The sequence below is a fragment of the Crocuta crocuta genome, unplaced genomic scaffold (assembly GCF_008692635.1).
Source record: "Crocuta crocuta isolate KB4526 unplaced genomic scaffold, BGI_CrCroc_1.0 scaffold172, whole genome shotgun sequence".
NCBI lineage: Eukaryota > Metazoa > Chordata > Mammalia > Carnivora > Hyaenidae > Crocuta > Crocuta crocuta.
The window spans coordinates 1,419,565-1,440,548 of record NW_027528872.1 but is presented as its reverse complement, the minus strand read 5'-3'; the positions used below and the strand labels follow the sequence as shown (position 1 = coordinate 1,440,548).

At 42.5% G+C, this 20,984-nt stretch overlaps 1 protein-coding gene across 4 annotated transcripts in view; it reads left to right on the top strand.

Moving 5' to 3' along the window:
* Positions 1-20,984, top strand: part of NTM (neurotrimin) — a 943,759-nt gene that overhangs the window by 815,231 nt on the left and 107,544 nt on the right. For all 4 annotated transcript variants that reach the window (XM_077756517.1, XM_077756520.1, XM_077756519.1 and 1 more), the window contains one exon: positions 18,483-18,608. In XM_077756517.1, coding sequence (XP_077612643.1) covers positions 18,483-18,608 — 126 coding nt within the window. The remainder of the gene's footprint in view (positions 1-18,482; positions 18,609-20,984) is intronic.

The following is a 20,984-nucleotide window of genomic DNA, read 5'->3' as shown; positions in this document are numbered from 1 at the left end:
AGTTGGTCTTTTTCTAATAGCCCAGATCTCCTCTGTGGAAATCCCATCAAACCTCAGGCCACTCAGGCAACCTCCTGTCTTTAGTTTGGCTCATGTCTCATGGGTTCTGGACAAACCTTCAGGCCACCTAAAATTCATGATGGCAGCAGTGGATAGAGACACCACCTCATCATCCGCATGGCTACTGCATTAGGCAGCTTGTCTTTCCCACAACTTTGGAATGTTTTGGCCTTTGGTCCATGGCATCCCCAGATACACTCCATATTCTCTTTGCCTTATTGATATGAAAACACTTTCACAGAAGCTGCCCAATTTGACTCTTACAGAAACTCTATCAGGCAAAGCAGTTATGATAATTTCAATTTTATGCATGGAGCCAATAATCCCTGAGACATCAACCCTTTGTCCCCAGCCTGTACTGGGTCTAGGAGCCCTGTGGTTTCTTCCTGGTTCCAGTGCCCATTGCACTGCTATCAGGTGCCCTTGGCTGCAACTCCTTGTGACTTCACCCGAGAGGGTCTGAGTGCTTACATGATGGCACATGAAATGTGCTTGTGGTCATACTTTCAGAGAGGGGTGAGTGGTGGTGACAGGTGTGTGCACATGACCGCTCTCTTGACCCTATGTCTAGGAGAACATTGTATGTCCCCAAATGCCAGCATCCGTATAGGTGCCACCTCACAGCCTCCCTTGTGTGCATGGAGTCGGAGCCGGCAGATCTGTGGCCTCTCTAATCTTACCATGAAATTCCACAGGGAAATTCACTACTGTGGGGACCTTTTCAGAGTCTTGCTCATCTTTCCTTCATCGTCACTTGTAAGGAAGTTGCTCAGATGGTGTGATTTTTTTTAAGCTTGGGTGCCTTGAAAAAACAAGATGAAAAGTCTAGAAGTACATTCAGCAACACCATATCTGGCTTCTCTGTACACACCCCCTCCCCAACTTTATATTTTTCTTAGCTGTTCTGTTTTAGTTAGCGCCAATATAGTGCTCCGCTCCCACATATCCCTTTAGGGTGAAATGCCTGCTTAGTGTGCTTCGGAAAGACAGTATATTTTAGGCAGTCTGATAAAAGACTCTAATAGCCCCAGATTAATGCATTCATTCCTAGCCAATGGAAGGATTCATTACAGTGCTTAGGCTCAGGCTCCTCTCTGACAAATTTGCCCTGGGTAATGAGCCATTCAGCAGCTGCTACCCTGCACTGCTGGTAACCTGCAGAAGGGGGCAGTGAGATGGAACAGGCATAGGTAAAGTACAAATGTCAGGGAAGCTTCTGGTACCTCCAGGTGGGCAGGGCAAGAGAGAGCAAGAGGGTGCTTGTCGACACAGCATCTGCTTCTGGAGCTGGAACTGAGAAATATCTGGTGGGGGGATGTGCTGAGGAACGTGACAACGAATTTAGCACTGCCGTGCCTTTAAAGGCTGAGAAATGAGGTCCACGGTAGGCAACACATGACTCTGCTCTGAAAATGAACCCCAACTGGACAACTAGAAGGAGAGTGGTATGTGGGAGAAGCTTTCAAACAATTGTAACTATCACAGAGTCAGAAAGTTAGGAGACATTCCAGGGGTTGCCTAGCCCAGTGAATTGGGGTGGGAGGGTGTGTGATGGTGACCTCACCCTCCAGAGGACATTTGGCTGAGTCTGGAGACATTCTTGGTTGTTGAAACTTATGGGGGTCATGAGAGTGAGATGCTATTGCCTCTAGTGGGTAGACCAGGGATGCTGCTAAACATCCTACAATGCACAGGACAGCCCCACACAACAAAGAAACATCTAGCCCCAAGTGTCAATTAGTGCCAAGGCCGAGAAACTCTGGCTAGCCTGACACCCTCCTGTTATGGTTGAGAAGGCTGAAGGGTGGCAAATGGTGATGGCTCAGGGTTGCATAGGTGGAGAACAGAAGAGCTGAGATGGAAGGAAGCCTGTGTCTGTCTTTTCTCTCTCAATGACATGCCCTCAGCCCTGGGAGGCCAGCTTTCAAATTCTGCACTCGTAAGTACTTTTAGAAATAATGTTGTTCCTTCTTCTCCTGGACTCCAGAGCACCCTTCCCAGCCCACATCTCCAGTAAAGAAAATTCCATTGCCTACTTTTATGAACTCATGCCGGTCCCTAGCCACTTTGGTCTAGGCAGATCTCTTTTGGGGGTTAGCTTATTATCTTTGTTATGCATTTTAGAAATGGATGGTGCTGCTGATAAAAATAGGAATTGCCAGAGGAGCTAGCACCAGACATTATGAGATGCTGTATGTGCAGTGTTGTTGCAAACAGTTCCCCATGAGGGTGGAAAGGAGACCCTTTCCCATACACATAACTGTATCTCACAATTATTAAATATTGATTCATCTCAGCAGGGGCCTGTGCCTGATTTCAAATGAAGGCAAGTACATTAACGTGTGCTAATCTCATCTAGACCCATAGCATTGCACCCTTGGCTGCCTCCGCTGACCCACGTTCTCTGATTGACAGTGTAGATGGGAGCCGATTCCTATGCGAACCATTCCAATTCTCGAAATAAGCATATATGAGTTTATATCTGGAGTTATAGAATGTGTGGGGTGTAAGCACTAGAGCTTAATACAAGAGAAAAGAAGCCTACATGATGATGAATAGCAATTACAGGGAATTAGATTAGTATCAGTGTCTGGAGTAATCGTAAACATTTTCTGGTGCCGATGTTTGATGGCATTGGAAGAGGTGGGGGGACTGGGGGATGATAGAAAGGAAGGGAGGCCAGAGATAAGAACAAATATGCAAGTCCATAGTGTGTGCTTAATGGAACTGAGATTTATTTTTCTGTGTGTCTTTTTAAGCCTCCAGATAGATCACAAAAAATACAGCCAGCCAGAAAAGAAATAGCCCAAATGTAATTTAAAGGACAGCTTTTTAACCAATACTTCAGCTTGGAGACACCTGTCCTATGTTCCTTGAAGATGCCCAGCTCAGGGGAGGAGTATTAAAGTTACTGATTTATCTTCAGTAGCACAGACCTATTTTTAATTTATTGCCTGGTGACAGATTTTTTGTTTAGCTTTTCTGTGTTACTAAACACAACCTTCTCAGTAAAAGAAGAGCAGCCCGTAGGCCATTGTTTCCTTTGATGTCCTCGTGCCCTAGAAGAAGATATGGAACTTGGACCTCTCAAAAGCATGTTGACATTTTCTCTGGCTTCCTGACAAGCAGCAATTTTTGTAGTAGAAAATACGGCTGCCCTGCCCACTGATTCTTGATAAGTGTGTGTGTGTGTGTGTGTGTGTGTGTGTGTGTGTGTTCCCATAGACCGTCAGCATGGCTTTTGCGGTGTATGATGTGGCCGTAATAATTTAATCATTCCCAATAAGCCACCAAACCTGTTACCAAAAATATCTATTTTAATACTGTGGAGCCACAAGAAAGAGAATATGTATGATGCGGTTCAAAAATAGATATGAACACTCAGGTGTTGTGCCTCTACTGTTTGTAAAGAACACCCCTCCATGCTGGGGGATACAAAAGTGAAGTATGGAAAAGAAATAAAATTAGTGTAGATGTTTCCTTATGAGTCTCATATTCTAGTGAGGGTACTAGGTGCTTATGCCAGAAATTACTAAGACCATATATTATAGCTCCATGAGAGGGGGTTGAACAAAGGGGCACAAGAACACAAGGAAAGTAACAGTTAATTCTGGCCAGGGGAGTTCATGTATCCATCCAAAATTTACTGAATCCCTACTGTGTGCTGGGCACTACTCTAGGTGACAGGGACAGAGTGGTGAAATAGGGATGTGCTTCTGTTCTCATGGGCTTTGCATCCTCATGAGAAGACATAAACAACAACAAATAGCAAACAAATGAGTATTTCAGGGAGAGGAAGCATGCCAGCAGAATAATAAGGTGGGATAGGGAGCTATCTTAGATGGCATGGTCAAGAAGGATGTAGAGTAGGTGACAACTACAATAAGAACCAAATGGCAACCAACCAACCAACCATAAGGAGATCTGGAGAAAGAGCATTTCTGGAGAAGGAACAGAAACTGGAAGGTGTCACGGAAAAGCCAGCTTGGCACCTTCAAAGAACAGCAGGCAGGTCTGGGGACCAGACCTGAGTTAATTCTGGGCAAAACAGTCCATGGTAAAGTCAGAGCTCCTGAGGGGACAGCTGTGTTAGAGACACAGGCATGAACTTCAGATTTCACTGTAGTCAGATGCCAAGAGAGGTTTTTAAGCAGGGGATGTAATCTGAATTATGTCGTTGTTTTTAATTATTTCAGTTGGGATGCAGGGAATGGAATGCCCATGTCAATTGTATAAGCACAACCCCCAGAGAGATGATGGACCTGGATAATAAGAGAGAAGAAAATGGGATCAAGGCATGGTGAGGGCTATTTCTGAGATTAATCCAACAGGACTTAATAATGGTTGTGAAAATTGAGATAAAGACAGAAATCACAGATGATTCCTGTGTCTTTGTCTTGAAAAAGTAAATAGATGATGGTGTCATTAACCAGGATGGAGTAGGTAGGAAGGTGTGGTGAGGAATCTAGTACTCTGAGACATTGTTCTATTGAACAATGAAATAAACATAACAAATGGGCCAAATTGTTAAACTTTATGGAGTACACACTGTATGCATAGTATTGTTCTAAGTCCTTTATGCATATGAATTCATCGAATCCCCAGAATAGCCCTATGAGAAGGCTAATTATTAGATCATCTTTTCCTTACAGAGAAAGAAGTGAGGGTTCTTGATGGACACAGATCAATTAATGTTGCCCTGAGTGTACAGGTCTTCCACTGTAACGGAGAAGCGCAGATGCTGGCATGGAGACCATGCAGTTGTATTTCCCATAGTAAATGGTCAGGTGTTCTCCACTCCTCCTCCTCGGTACCAGAGAGGAGAAATCCCTGCCTGAGTGAAGCGGGGGAGCATATGGCCTCATGTCAAGATTCATCGACATCCTGATGGGCCCACTTCCGCCTGCTGTGAGCTGATGAGGGAGAAAGAGAGTTATTGTCAAATTCCCAACTTGCCCTTTTCGATATAAAGTTCACTTGTAATATATATATATATTTTTTTACTTCGGTTGCTAATGCATTTTGTTCTCCGGAGTGCGAGAGACCCAGCTTCCTGTGTAGCCTTTAATTAGTTTCTGGATGATGACATCTCCACCGAGAAGCAACTGGTTGCGTCCCTCCAGTCTCGGGGGTAGATAAAAGAATCTAATAAAGACATTTGGTATTTCTAGGTGATGTGCTTGACAAGCTTTGTATTAACAAGAAGTCATGTTGGAACTTTTTTCTTTCCCCAACTGCTCCCCTCACTTGCTCCAGCACTGTGACATTTCACAGGGGGATTAACAGAGCCATCACAATCACTGAGAACTTGTAGCTTAAAACAGACCAGCCTGTGTCTCCACCCCTCAGGCTGGAGGGGAAGCGGCTTCACCTTGATCTGCTCACAGACCTTAACCTTTATGAGGGATTTAGTGGCAATAAGGCCTCAGAACAAGAAATCAGTTTAAAACCAACTGACAAGTTACTTTGGACAGCACTGGGGCCACTTCCTGGGCTTCAGGATTCAAGGCCAGATAATGAGATGTTTCTTCCACTTGCCAAAATTATTCCCAAAGATGATGGTCACAGAGAATGTGGCTATAACTCAGATTTTCATTTTGGCATACGTGATAGGGGCACTCAGGTGGAGAGGCGCAGCAACTCCTCTTGGGACTGTCTCCCTTCTTCTGAATTCAACCTTGCAGGCACTTGAGGGAAAAGGGCAAAGCCTGTAGAAGAATCCATGCCATACTGCAGTCAAGGGTAGCGTGGGGAGGACTTTGCAACTACCTCCCAACTGCAGTCAGCATAGTTCCCCCGCTGCACACAGTTTTATAGCCGTGTGCGAGTGCATAACTACCAGTGCTTTTATGCAATTAGGAATTAAAGTGCCAATGTCGCTTCCAGGGCAGCCGAGAAGGTAAGTGAGCTTGGCACTGTTGGCGGCCAGCATATTGATAGCCCCGAGACATAGCCTTGTGCAGGGCTGAGCCTGGAGCCTCTGGGAGGCAGGGACTCCCTCCCTGCTCCCTTGTCTCCATGGTTTCTGTCTGGACTGAATGGAACAGCTCAGAAGAGGGTAGTGGCTGGCACTTGCCCACCTGAGCAGCTCTTAAGGCAAGAGGAGAGTGTGAGCAAAGAGACTCATTGCTAGAAGTCCAAAAGATATGATGACCTATACAGACACTCTTACTTGTTTTCTTGTACCGTCGCAAGATGGAGCAGCATGAATCTGTCCCCAGGACGAGAGATGGCCCTGAGTACGATAGAAGGACCATTCCTGTCTCCACAAGGCAGGTTGCTGTGCAGAAGCAAGAACATCCAAGGGGCAAAGTTAGCTGACCTTGTCCTAAATTTAGAGGAAAAGAACCCCTATTGGAAACATCGTGGCACCACAGGACCTATAGCCCCTAAAACTGAAATGTATCTAAAGGGTTTCTCCAGCTGAGGCCCGGGAGGGGGGCAGGCATTGTTCTGAGCAAGGTGGGGTCTGTGTCTCCTTTCTCTGGAGAACTTTCAGAGCTTATGCAAACAGTCTTTTTAGAGAAAGGGGCAGCCGGTACTGTCGGCAAGGAGCAAAGTGGCAGACACAGTTCTGGAGCTTCCCTTAACTGGCCCTTGAGTTTCATGGGCAGCAGCTGCATTCTTGCTTCAGGAAAAGAGAGACATAGCCAGGTGCCAGAGGCCAAGGGAACACGGAAACTGCATGAAGAAGCTTAGTGGCAGGCTCTGGTTGCTGGTGAAAACAAGAGTAGACAGTTGCTGGTGAACAGAAATTAGAAGCAGGGGGCATCAGAACCTTCCCGCCAGCCACCACGTTGGAGATACACGTGAAGAAAACATGGGTGTCAGAAGGTGTCATAGGTGTGCTATGAAGAAATCCCGGTCAGCAATTCCAGGTTGGATTTTTATAGCAGACAATTATGCTGTTTACCACTAATTGATTGAGCTCTGCATTATCTCAATCACAATAGCATTCATTTGTGGAGTGATTAGCAGTTCACTAAGTGATTTCAATTATACCTACATATTTCATTTGATCTTCAAAACCTTGTAGAAAAAGCTTGGGTCTGAGATCTGCCACTTTCTAGCCTAGTGACTTTGAGCACATTGTTAGCTATTTAAAGCCTCAGTGTTTTTGCATTAAATGGGAAAATATATGGCAAGATCCTAATATATATTAGGTGTTCAACGAATATTAGTTCTCCACCATCAGGAATAATAAAAAGTAATATTGTCTTGGATTTCTGTCTCTCTCTCTCTTTTTTTATTCTCATAAAACTATGTAACTGAATCAGGCTATTAGTTGATTCTCTTTTGGGTAGCATTATCTTAGTTTTTGAGGACTCTAGCTTGTCTAAAGTTTAGCTGATATTTTTAGGGAGCCTTTTTTAGTGACTTATAGTTGTCTGACTTCCTGTGTGATGACCTCGGGTTACTTGTTTAACTTCTCTGAGTTTCATTGTCTTTATTGTGCAGTGGGGGTAATGCCAATGAATTACTGTGAGGATTTAAAAGGAAGCAGTGAATGTCAAACTCTGATAAAGTACTTAGCATAGAAGGCATTCAGTGGCCCTTCCCTTTCCATTCTGTCTCCTCCCTTCGTGAGCTGGTCTCCAAAAATCTGGTCCTATTTGGTGAGTGGAACATGAAGTCAGTCATACACATTGAACCCAAAGCAAATACCATTGTACTAGAAGCTGGAAAACAACCAGCCTTGTATGGATGGCAGGTCTACATCATGATTAGTAATAATACCCTTATGTTCCCATATTAAACAACTGATGAAGAGATACTTCTTAGCAATTTCTTGAATGTTGCCAAATATAATGGAGCACTTATGGTTCCAGGTAAGTTACTGTGAAATTCAATTTACACTAATATGCCCAGAAGCAGGAAAGCATGGAATGAAGAATGCATGGTGTTTATTTTATTTTCCTACATCTCTATTAAGAACAACTAAACTGGGTCAGGGAGTAGAGCTCATAAAAACTTCCTTCCACATTTCAGCTGATCCTGAAAGGAACAAATTCCAAACTTCAGAACCAGTGGTTTATGACTAATCCTGAATAAATCGCTAGCTCTTCTCCCAGGGCTCCACGATTTTCCAGCAAACATGACGGGTTTTAATATGGAGAGAGAGAAAGAATGAGTTGTAAGAAATGACAAAAGCGTTCTGGCAAAAGATAAAACAATCTGCCGAGCTTTGCCATCAAGAGCATTTCCAAACTCTGATCTGGGATTCTGAACGCCTGTAATCTAACCTTTCCCTTCTGGAAAGTGGAGGCAAGCCCACTGCTGGCAAGAGATTGGGGTCCTGTCGCACATCCCCGTCCTGGACTGCAGCCTGCGTCCTCACTTAAAGATGCCGTTTGCCTCAGAAACGCTAGCACATCAACATGGCGCTTAGTATCCACTTTGGCAAGGGGTGGGGGTCCCATCTCCAACTCAAAACCAAAGCCCCTCCCCGACACTCCCTAATGTCTGTATTTGTCTTCATATTGGCCTCTAGAGGTACACATTTTTATTAACACTAATAAATCACTTTTGAATAGTACTTCATATTTAAAATGTGATTTATCACAGTTGCCTGATCCATAGAACATCTATTCTGAAAAAGCAAGATAGTATTCATATAATTAAAGTAATCAGTGAGTTAAATGATTTACGTGAGTTTATGGAGCTAGTGATCTGGTCTTAATACTTGTCTTCTGATGCAAAGCTTAGGGTTCTTTTTATTGAGAGATAAGAAGTCCCACAGAACCCATAATATTGGAATATGCATTCTATTATAAAGGTTTTTTTATTGAAAAAAAAGGAAGAAGGAAGGAAGGGAGGGAGGGAGGGAGGAGGAGAGGGGGAAAGAAGTACAGAAGATGGAAGAGCTGACTGAATAGTCTTTTCAGTCAAAATAAGCCAAATAAGTTCCCGGTGGACTCAGCTGTGGGTTTAATTGATTATGTCTCTGTGATGGTGTAGAGACAGCCAGGAACACCTGGTTGGAGAAAGCAACCAGGTTGGGGGAACTATAGTGCTGCCTCCGAGGAAGGCTGTCCAAGAAGGCTAGAGCTACCCACCTCGCTCACATTAGTAGAAGCTAAACATGAGGGTGTTGATGAGGAGGTGCTGGTGATGGAGCAGGGCGGACGACATGATATTTATGCAAGCTTGGAAGTCCCAAGAAATATACTTCTGAAACCTCCCTTCCACTCTTCTGACAGAGAATAGCACCATATACACACGAACAGAGAGGGCTCCCTTTCTTGAATGCACCGTGAGCATGCAGATATTCATGTGGAGAGGTGAAGCGGGATGATGGATGAGAGACACAGATGAGTTTAGCAAGGGTCACCGTGTTGGGAATCTGAATTCCAGTAGAATTAACTTAATATATGTTGGATCATATAGAATCTACATTCAGGTCCCACTGCCGACACTTTACCTGAATAACTTTGAGCAAATGACAAAAATCTCACTAAGCCTTAGTTTCTTCATCTGTAAATAGGAGTAATAGTACTCCTCAGAGTATTCTGTCAAGGTTAAATCGAATAATGGAGACAGGCTCCCCATAAAATATGTAATGCACAACAGATTCAAAATGTGTCAGTGCATGCATGTGTGTGTGTATGCAGTTTCTGTTTATGGTTTTTATTTATTTATTTTTTAATATTTTACTTATTTCTGAGAGACAGAGAGGGACAGCATGAGTAGGGGAGGGTCAGAGAGAGAGGGAGATACAGAATCGGAAGCAGGCTCCAGGCTCTGAGCGGGCAGTCAGCACAAAGCCCAACACGGGGCTCGAACCCACGAACTGTGAGATCATAACCTGAGCTGAAGTCAGAGGCTTAACTGACTGAGCCACCCAGGCGCCCTTCTGTTTATGGTTTTTAGAGTATGCATCCATGATTCCACGTGCATTTTGTATTTTCTAACTCATATAGTCCCTCATTTTCAAAAACACTCCTCAGAGTGCCTGGGTGGCTCAGTTGGTTAAGCCACCGACTTCTGCTCAGGTCATGATTACACGGTCCGTGGCTTTGATCCCTGCGTCGGGCTTTGTGTTGACAGCTAGCTCAGAGCCTGGAGCTTGCTTCAGATTCTGTCTCTGACCCTCCCCTGCTGATACTGTCTCTTTCTCTCTCTCAGAAATAAATAAAAACATTTTAAAAAATTTACAATTCTGTGACCTCCACTTGTATGTCCCTTTGAATATAATTATTCTCATCTGTAAAATGTAGGCAAGGAAATAATTAGGGAGGTCAACACACCCCCATTTGCCTGGAACTTTTCTGATTTTGGCACTGTAAGTCTTATGTTCCAGGAGACTCTTCAGTTCCAGGTAAATGAGGACAGTGGAGCTCTTTAGAAGTAATATCTACTTGCAAGGCTAATGCAGAGATAAAATAAAGTAATATATGTAAAATATCTATTATACAACAGGTATTTAATAAATAGTTACTATTAGTATTTATAGATGCTGAGAGTCTTTAGGGACCATTTCAAGATCTTGAGGAAGTTCATTTCTATCAATTTATTTGCATTTCCAAACAGTCTAATAAAACTCATTCATTCAAAAAATATTATTGAACAACTGTGCCAGATGTTATGGTATGTGCTGAGCACCTCAGTGAACAAAACAAAGCATTTTACAGTAAAACCTTGGATTGCATATAACTTGTTCTGTGAATGTTCTGAAAGATGAGCAAGCATTTCTAATAAATTTAACTTGATAAACGAGCGATGTCTGCAATATGAGTAGTACGTGATGCCAAATGTCACATGATCACAACTGAGCCAATTGTTCTTGAAATTCACTTTGATGTACAAATGATTCGGATTAGAAGCATGTTTCTGGAGTGAATTATGGTCATAAAGCATGGTTTTGCTGTTTTGGGGAGAGGCAGGCAATTATGTAACCATCTAGTATGGCAGGTTCCACTTTAGAACGGGTGATCAAGGAAGGCTTCATAGAGGAGCTAGGATTTAAAGAGTAAGACAGAACCAGCCAGGTGAAGAGCAGGGAGAAAGATCAGCAGAATGTGTCTGAGTCAAAGAATGAATGGCTTGTGGGTGTTTCAGAAGGAAGGGCAGCCAGTGGTGTGAGAACAAGAGAATGATTTAGGGTGTAGAGAGAGAGGCAGGGTCTGATTCATGTAGGGCCTTTGACCTCAGGGAGGGAATTTTCATCCTCCATGACCAACTCATCTCTTTGTTCAGTCTGAATGAGAGAAAGCAGCTCAATTAACAGCTCAATTTTGCATGAGACTTTGCCCCAGTCTACAGTGACCAATAAGAAAAGATGGGTTAGTCCACAAACCAACATCTGCTTGATTGCATCTTTCGCTTTTTGACCTAGATGGAACTTTCATGCACCACACTATTAACATACACCTGTGAGTCTCTGTGTAGGGTCTGGGAACCAGGAAAGTTAAGGGTGTTCCAGATTGGTTCTTTTAGTTCTGTAAGGATGGAGGTCCCAAGGTCTTAGGAGTGAAGCAGCCCTTGCTGTGAAAACTACCATGAGCTGCCATGGGCATCTTGAATCTTCACTACAGAGAGGAGGCAGGAGAAGTGCCACTGGCAGTAAAGGAAGCCATCTGGGACTCATAGATCTGCATGTGTCATGTGGAGCAACCTGGTCCAAGCAGCTTATGTGCATTCCCAGCCCCACAGGACTGTGCAATGCTTAATAAAGCATCTTAATTTGGATTTAATAGGATATCTACTGTGTGCTAAAAACAGCAAATTGCTATTTATTAATGGCATAATTATTAAAACTTAACACCTGGGCAGTGGAAGCTAAACCAAGAGTGAGGAAGTTCCCTAGAATACTGTTTCAATAATTATCTTATTTAATTATTTACACTTCTGAATTAGAATTCAATAAGACCCAGATTAAACCTTAACATAACGTATTAAATGTGGAGCTGTATTCAGAGTGTGGCTCGTTATGCATCTGCCTCCCTTCCCAAACATAACCTCCTCACTTCTTGGTCTTCCTGTTCCCATATTGGTGTGTTTCCTAGATTCAGAACTTAAAGTCAGCAGAGATGTCACATACATGTACATGGAAACTAGCTGATGGCCTTTTTAAGGAACCTTGAACTCCTAGCACATCTCATTTACTTTTGAAGCTTCAATTATTTCTCCTTTGCTGTTGACTTTCAAACTGTGTACTGGGACCTTGTCCTAGACCTTCAATGGTATCTCTGTAATTGCCGAAGGATAGATCTGCTTGCATGTCCGTCAGAATGTCTAAAACAGAATCAAACTCATCAAAATAATGCCCTCCCCAAAAGACGATCTCCATATAGTATCCAGGGATGTGCTGACTTAGCCATCCAACTGCTGTTGAACAAAATGGCATTCATACTTGACTCTTTATCTCTAGTTCCTCCACCCTGGCAATCAGGTACCTGCATGTTTTCCTGGATGTTGATCTTAAATCCATCCTTTTCTTTCCATCCTTATAGAGCCAACAATTTAATCCATGCCTTGAATATCACTGTAATATAGATTGCTTTATTTGACTTCAGTTTGTGTCTATTTCATTCCATCTGACACATTTTTGCCCGAACATTTTACCTAAAGTACATTGAAAATATTAGGACATTTTTTTCCTTAATTTTTTTTTTCAAATGCATACTGTTACCTATAGGATAGAGTGAAAATCTAGGATCTAATGATTCAAACTGTCTCATAATTTGGCTTTAGGTTACTTCATTGACCTTATGTCCTCTTCTTCCTTGAATCAGTTAAAATTTATCAACCACACTGAGATACCACCTCACGCCAGTCAGAATGGCTAAAATGAGCAAATCAGAGAACTCTAGATGCTGGCAAGGATGTGGAGACATGGGCACCCTACTACACTGTTGGTGGGAATGTAAACTTGTGCAGCCCCTCTGGAAAAGGGTGTGGAGGTTCCTATAAAACTTAACAATAGAACTTCCTTATGACCCAGCAATAGTACTGCTAGGAATTTACCCAAGGGATATAGGAGTGCTGATGCATAGGAGCACATGTACCTCAGTGTTCATAGCAGCACTCTCAACAATAGCCAAAACATGGAAAGAGCCTAAGTGTCCATCAACGGACGAATGGATCAAGAAGATGTGGTTTATCTATAATGGAATACTACATGGCAATGAGAAAGAATGAAATCTGGCCATGTGTAGCAATGTGAGTGGACCTTGAGGGTGTTATGCTGAGCGAAATAAGTCAGGCAGAGAAGGACAGATACCATGTTTGCACGTATAGGAGGATTAGGAGGAACTTAACGGAGGACCATGGGGGAGAAGAACGGGGGAAATAGTAGGGGAGAGGGAGAGAGGCAAACCATGAGAGACTCTTGAATGCTGAGAACAAACTGAGGGCTGATGGTGGTGGGGGAGAGAGGGGAGATGGGCATGGAGGAGGGCACTTATGGGGATGAGCACTGGGTGTTATATGGAAACCAACTTGACAATAAACTATTTGTAAAAAAAAATAAAAAAAAAAAAATAAAATGACCATTAATCAGAACAAGCTAAAGTACAGTAGAGCACAACACAATCGACACAATAAAATTCACTACTGTATAATATTGGGTTACTATAAATCTAGCAATAGAATAATGAAAACTATAGTAATAATAACTATGATAATAAACTAAATTTAAGTACAAAAAAATTTTATCAACCACCCATTCTGTATTGAGCTACATAATGTGTTTGCCAAGCACATATAATATTAAGACTCACGGGGCGCCTGGGTGGCTTGGTCGGTTGGGCGTCCGACTTTCGCTTGGGTCATGATCTCGCGGTTGTGGGTTCGAGCCCCGCGTCAGGCTCTGTGCTGACTGCNAAAAAAAAAAAAAGACTCACTTATGGAGCACTTCAAATTGCTAGGAGCTCCGTTAAGTCCATTTTATAAACTTACTCCTTAAATCCACAAAAGAACCCTGTGAGGTATGTGGAATTGTTAGCTTTGTTGCATGGATGAGGAAGTGAGGCACAGAGAGGTGAAGTAATTTGGCTAAGGTTACCCAGTTTGAACATATTTGAGTCAGTATTTCAACCACTGCTCTCTTTTGTCTTTTGTAGTAAATAACTTTGTGTCTTCATACATTTCATGAATTTTTGCCTTCCCGTTGATGCCCAGGTGTTCCAGTTCCACTTGAAGAAGCTTTACTTTCTCATCCTTTGTGACTATTTTTCATTTGTTGGTATCTAAAATAGATTCACTAGCCAAGGCGAAGCCACTCTAATACTCCTACTTCTGTAATCCTCCCTCTTCTCAATTTAGAGGACTTAATGTTTGTACCATTCTCTTGATATTCAACCCCGCACAATATTGTGACAAATTTTGCTTTATTTTTCAACTCTCTAGGATGTTTATAGGCACTGTTTCCTCAAACAGATTGTAAGTTCATGGAGGACCAACGAAATTTGTATATTTTTCCATGTCTTTCATATACCTACAACACAGTTGTGTATATAGGAGTTGTTCACTAAACATTTGCTGAATGACTTTTGGTCCAGCCTCTATTAGCAGCTCTTCTTGCATTAATAATTATGCCTTGCCCTAAATACTCTTAATAATAGTATTCTTCTTAGGTTTTCTCCTTATCCTACAATGCCTTCCCTCTTCTCCTCTTCAGATTCACTTTTACTTATCTTCTTGAGCTTAGTTAGGTTTAGGTGTCACACATCCACAAAGTCTGCTATGACATCCATCTCCAGCTAAGTATCTATCTAATATCGGCTAAGTATCTATCCTCTGTATTCCCTTAATACCGTTTCTATTCCTGTGTGTCACAATACACTAAGGGAGTATACTTTTGGACCAATTTTTACATCTCTAGACTGTAACTTCTTGAGGACAAGGGCTATGTCTTGTTTAGTGTTACATTCTTAGTGCTAAACACAATGCCGGTATATGGAAGTGATCAATGAATATTGATGAAGGAAGGAAGAAAAGAAGGGAGGGAGGAAGAGAGGGAGGGAGGGAGGATAGACAAAGCAATCCTAGTATGTTTCTAACACCCTGCATAATAAGAGGTAAGATGCAGAATGTATCCATGGAAACAATACAAATATATAAATAGCCCTATTTTAGTTGGCTGGAACTTTTTTATGAACATGAATTAGCTAAGACCACAGTGCATCCTTATCAATTCAATTTAACTTTAAATACTGACAGTGTGCTAGCAATTGCCACCTGGAAAATGCTACTTTTAATCCCATAGCTTCTTAGGTACTATGCCAATTTAGTTCTAATAATTGGGATTGCACCTCTGGTCAAACCATCATAGCTCTATGCCATGAAAGTTCTGCCTTTCAAACTCATATGGGTTTGTGTGCCACCTCTGACCTGCTCTCCCGGGCAGAATTGAAAGGACAGTAAGCATTTCTCCAACTTCTACTTCATAAGTTGGATACATTCCAACTGTTAGTGGAGAGAGACAATTCTAGATGATTCTTCCAAGCATGAGGTGTGATTGTCTCATTTAATATACTTACTGTGCTGACAGCTCTGGCCCAAAACACCTTCTATTCTACTTGGGGACTGTCCATTGTTCTCTAGTGTATGATTAGCAGATTAGCTATCATGTAAGAAGCCAGGAAAATGAACTCCCAGTAAGCCCTTCCAAAGCAAGAGTAATTCATTACCCAGCCTGATTTCCACTTAAAATGTACTTTAAGCACACTTCCAACTACAAACCCTAAATCACCCTGTGTTCACAAAGTCCATCATTTTTTATTTTATTGCATGGCGTTGGCGTGGCGTAATCCCTTGCAGAGCATCTCAGAGTGCTTTACAGATCAATAAATTACTTACCTGCACAGTTGAAGCAGCATCTGCAAGGCCAGCGCAGTCATTATGCAAGCTGCCTGTCCTCCAGGAAGCAAGCAAAGCTTTGTGGGTGCCAATGCTGGGTGGGAGCAAGGGCCAGGCAAACGTATGGGTTGGGGAAGTAGTGGCACAAGCAATGATTGTTACAGTTAAAGCAGTGAATAAAATACATCAAGTTTAAGTGATTTTAAGACTAAGAGCACTTAGAAACTTGGATCCTTCAGACAGTCAGCAAATCATCAAGTGTCCAGTCATTAACCCATCAATTATCTTTCTGTCCCGGAAGATTCAATCTAGCTTTTAAAATGGTACAGCCATAAATTGCAGTGTCATGTCTTAGAAGTTCTGGATCATAGAGCCAATGGGCACTCCGCAGACCTCATCACATTGACTCTCTTACCAAATAGTTGTATCTGTCCTACCAAATAGTTGTGAGAATACAGGTGTATGTGCAAATGCACATGCACACACACACACACACACACACACACACACACACTACCTCTCTGTCCGAAGCTCAATATAGATTTACGTATAAAATGATTAATTAATGTTTACTTTATGCATGACACCCTACCCAAGACACATCCTTTCCTTGGGAGAGGAAATAAGGTTGTTGTTTCAGTTTCCTGGAGTCTCCAGCAGGCCAGATGGCATTGTGTACTGGGAAGATGATGTGCACTGGAATGGCACACTCTGATGGCTCAGAGGATGGCTTATTCAAGGGAAGAGCTTAATTTGAAGAGCCCTAAGGAAGCTGGATGGATGGAGGGGCCATTAATTTATGAAGAAGTAATATGTTAAAACTTGTGCCCATCAGACTGGAATGATACGTGTTTGCGATCTGGTCCTGATGTTGTTATAAACATGTAGCAGGTTGGAAAGGTGGTTCCCTTGAATATCATTATAATTCTATCCTATAAATATTTGTTGGGCTTTTGCTCTGCTTATAAATATGAGTAAGTCATGGCTCAGGCTATGAAAAAGGTCTTGGTTAGTGGATGAGAGATGCTAAGCAAATAACCACATAACATAGATAAGTGTCAAGAATTGGAGTCTGGGAGCTCATCAATGACACCCTTACTTTATAAACCAATTAACAAATAAGACAAATAGACAGCCAAACTCGAGCTAAATACCATACTCACTAGTGGGAAAGATGGTACTAGAGAATTAGGCTTAGATGTGTAGCAACAATGGGCTTCTAGTTTGGAACCCCAGAATGAGACAGTTACACATAGGCGAGTGTTGGCTGTGCTGTAGGGTGTACATGACCCACGGGATGCTTCCCCTGTGTCACATGCCTGAAAAAGACCACAACAGAAACTACCTTCCTAAGGGAAGCCTGGTTCCAAAACAAAAGACTGAAAGAAGTGTGGGATCCTAGTCACAATTTTACCAATTAGAATAAACCCTTCCTCTCCTTGGGGGATTAATTTAGAGTAGAGAGAGACAAAGAGACCAAATGTGTTATGCCTAATTGCTGTCCCTTCTGACACTTCCCATCAGGTTTGTGTAACATACTTTGGGAACACAGATAAGTAGAGCCTTAACTTAAGTCTGTGAAGGAGGACAGAGAGGACTAGGGGTAGGTAAAGCTGCACCAAGTGACACTTGATTTGGACTTTAAAGGATGACTAGAGGGGTACCTAAGTGGCTCAGTCAGTTAAACATCCTCTTCTTGGTTTCAGTTCAGGTCATGATCTCACAGTTAGTGAGTTTGAGCTCCACATCGGGCTCTGTGTTGACAGCATGGAGCCTGCTTGGGATTCTCTCTCTCCTTCTCTTTCTGTCCCTCCCCTGCTCTCTCTCTCTCTCTCTCAAAATAAATAAACTTTAAAAAAGGGAGAGAGGCAAACCATGAGAGACTCTTGAATGCTGACAAAAACTGAGGACTGATGGATGTGGGGGGAGAGGGGGATGGGCATGGAGGAGGACACTTGTGGGGATGAGCACTGAGTGTTATGTGGAAACTAATTTGACAATAAACTATTAAAAAAAAAAAAAGAGTTGGATACGTAACAGAAAAAAAAAAAAAAAAAGGATGGCCAGAAGTTTTCCAGGAAGGACATAAGGGACAGCATAGATTCCAAATGTGTGATGTCCACAGGGAATGTCAGTGGAAGCATAGATTGATACCTGATTCTGATCTGCCTTGTATGCTGGCATAAAGAAGATTGTATATTTTCAGGTAGGCAATAGAGATCAACTGGGGGTGTTTAGGCAGAGATGTGACACAATCAGAACTGCATTATATAAAGGACTCTGAGTGGAGTGTGGAGAATGACTCGTGGATGTGTGTCAGAGGTGGGTGGGGGTGAGAGTGGAGAAGGAAGCAGGTGGAGGCTGGAGTTATTGCAGTATTGCAGTGGAATCCATTCCCATTCGGACTCCATGACTCTGTGTTTAAATAGGAGGAAATAGAAGCTAAATTCAAGGTAAGGTAATTCTTTCATGTTTAAGGTAATTCCTCTAATTTCTCATCATTTACTCCTATAGTCCCAATATTTCAGCCCCTGGGCTGTTCTGCCAACTATCATTGTAAGACATCAAAGAAATGTTTCAGCAAGAGTTTTATTTCCCTCTTATCTGTTTTGTCTCTACAGTATCTCCCAAAATTGTAGAGATTTCTTCAGATATCTCCATTAATGAAGGGAATAATATCAGCCTCACCTGCATAGCAACGGGTAGACCAGAGCCTACAGTTACCTGGAGACACATTTCCCCAAAAGGTAAGAGAAGAAATTGAATTGTTGGCCATGGCTAGAAGGTCATGGCACTGTTGACTTTGTCCAAAGGGCCCTACGTTTTTTGGTATCCTGATAACAGTATATTCATGGCTCTGCAGAGAATATTGGTGATCTCTGCAAGACAGGAATATATTCCTGTAAGATTTCAGAAATCAAATTTGAGGATTTCTCGAATGCTGGAGAGATTAATCCCAATTGTTTCTGGGTGCAATGGTGGTTACATGTTCTGGGTGAACTTTATTGGTCCTGTTTGATGACGGAACAATCAGCATTGGTGTCATTGTCCAGGTGGTTGTTGTAAGATACTAAAAACACAACACACAAGGATGAAAGAAAGCTTTGAATGGCCATACTCCTAAAAGGAACATGTCCAAGTCTGCCTCCTCAGCATTGACAAATATCTAGTCCCTAGTCCATGAGCTATTTTTGGGTTTTGTTGTTGTTTTGCTTTGATTAATCTTGGATAACAAATATAACTCAGTGTGTGAGTAAATGCAAAACTTACTTTGTCTAAATGTCTAGATATTTTGTAGACCAAACTAAGTGTTGTTTTGTGCTTTCATGGATTAAACGTTAAACCTTTAGAATTTAAGGGGAGATGCCATTTATCATTAAGCTAGCTTTTATGCAAGGTGCATTAAATTATTTCATTGTTTTTAAATACGTACTGAGTGCTTATAATAGCCGAGGCACTCCGCTGAGCACTTGGGATATAGCAATAAAGCAAAACATATCAGTTTCTGTTCTCATGAGCTTCCATTCTCAGGAGACAAGTGACAAAAAAAAAAATGAACCTACAATATAATAGGTGATGATAAGGGTGAGAAAATAGAGCAGTATACATTGACATAAGAACTCGAGTTTCTGTTGGAGAAGGCCTTTGAAAAGGTGACATTTGAGTAGACATGTGAATAAAGATGTTGTATTTCAATGCTTATTGCTGGTTAATGTGAGCTATATTTAAGTATATGTGTGCGTGTGTGGGGAGTCTATGCATGTATGTATGCATGGAGTTATGTGTACAGCTGAGTACTACAGGCTCAAGGATTCTAAAGGAACCATAGTAGTGGATATCTGCTTAGTGTTGCATGTGGGACCCCAAAAAGTAGACCCTGACAATGTGATAGGTGTGTAAGAAGTTTATTTAAGGGGCTCTTGGGATCAACTTCTGTGAAAGGAAAGGGAAGGAAGCAGGGCTGGGCTGAGGGAGAAGCTGAGTTACCTGAAGACCAGTGAAACATCTCAGCTGAGCCTGTGGAGAGTTCTGAAACCTGTGTTACCCTTTAGCAATGCTCTTTGTTGAGGTGGGGGACAGCCTTTTCTACCAGTAGAACAGCCTTGGGATTTGGGCTGTCCCCAGAAGTGTTGTGACCTTGGACAGGCATCTCTCTTTACATGAGGCAGTCTGCATAAGGGACTGCACCAGAGAGCTGCCCGCCAGCAACACTTCTGTCCCCTGGAGCAGACATCCTCTCCTCCTGAAGATGGCAGAGTATCACAGTATCCCCTCCACTTGGACATTTAAATGAAATCAGCTTAGGACTATGAATAGGCCCTCATTCTGAATTCCCTCTCCCAGACAGAGACAGGTATTTGACCTGCTTGAGAATCTCAGAGAAGTCATGAAATTTTCAGTGTGTTAAGCCTGAATTGCAAGGAGCTATCCCATGCCACCATTCCTGATGCTACCACTGTGAGCAAAGGGATCAGAGAGAGGACTCACATGTCTGCAGTTCTCTCGATTTGGAATGGCCTTACAAATGGATTGGCCCAAAAGCTGGAAGAAGGTTTCCACTGTGAATGAGGTCACCAGTGAGAGAACGTGGCCCTGGGGCACCCCCAAAGGAGCGGCCATCGAAATGGACAGACTTTCTAAGTTCACAGTGCACGCCATTCATCACTGCGTAATGCTTGTCCTCAGTACTACCGGATGCCAGGGTGCTCTGGGCCTTTAAAATCTGTGGAACATTCATCATCCAGGGTAGACTCACTTTCCCTTATGTAGAGAACCGCTGGGCCCCTCCTTCTTGCAGGTCTTCCTCTGTCTCCTGCCTGGTATCTTCTCTGAATTTCTCTCCCGGCTCTTCGGCTCTTCAGCTCTTTGTCCTTTTCTAATTACTCTCCCCACTCTTTCTCCTCTGTACATCTCCTTTTGTCTTGCCCTTTTGTGCATTCTCTTTTTATTCTTTACTTTCCCTTTCTCTCTCACCCTTCTAAACATTTGTGCATTAATTTCATTTCTCCCTACATTTTTTCCCTCTTTCTCTTTTCCTCACAATTACCTCTGCCTCTCCTCTTGCATTGGAATCCTCTTCCTTTTATCTTGCTGAATTTCACACTGGCGTACCTTAGAGTCCC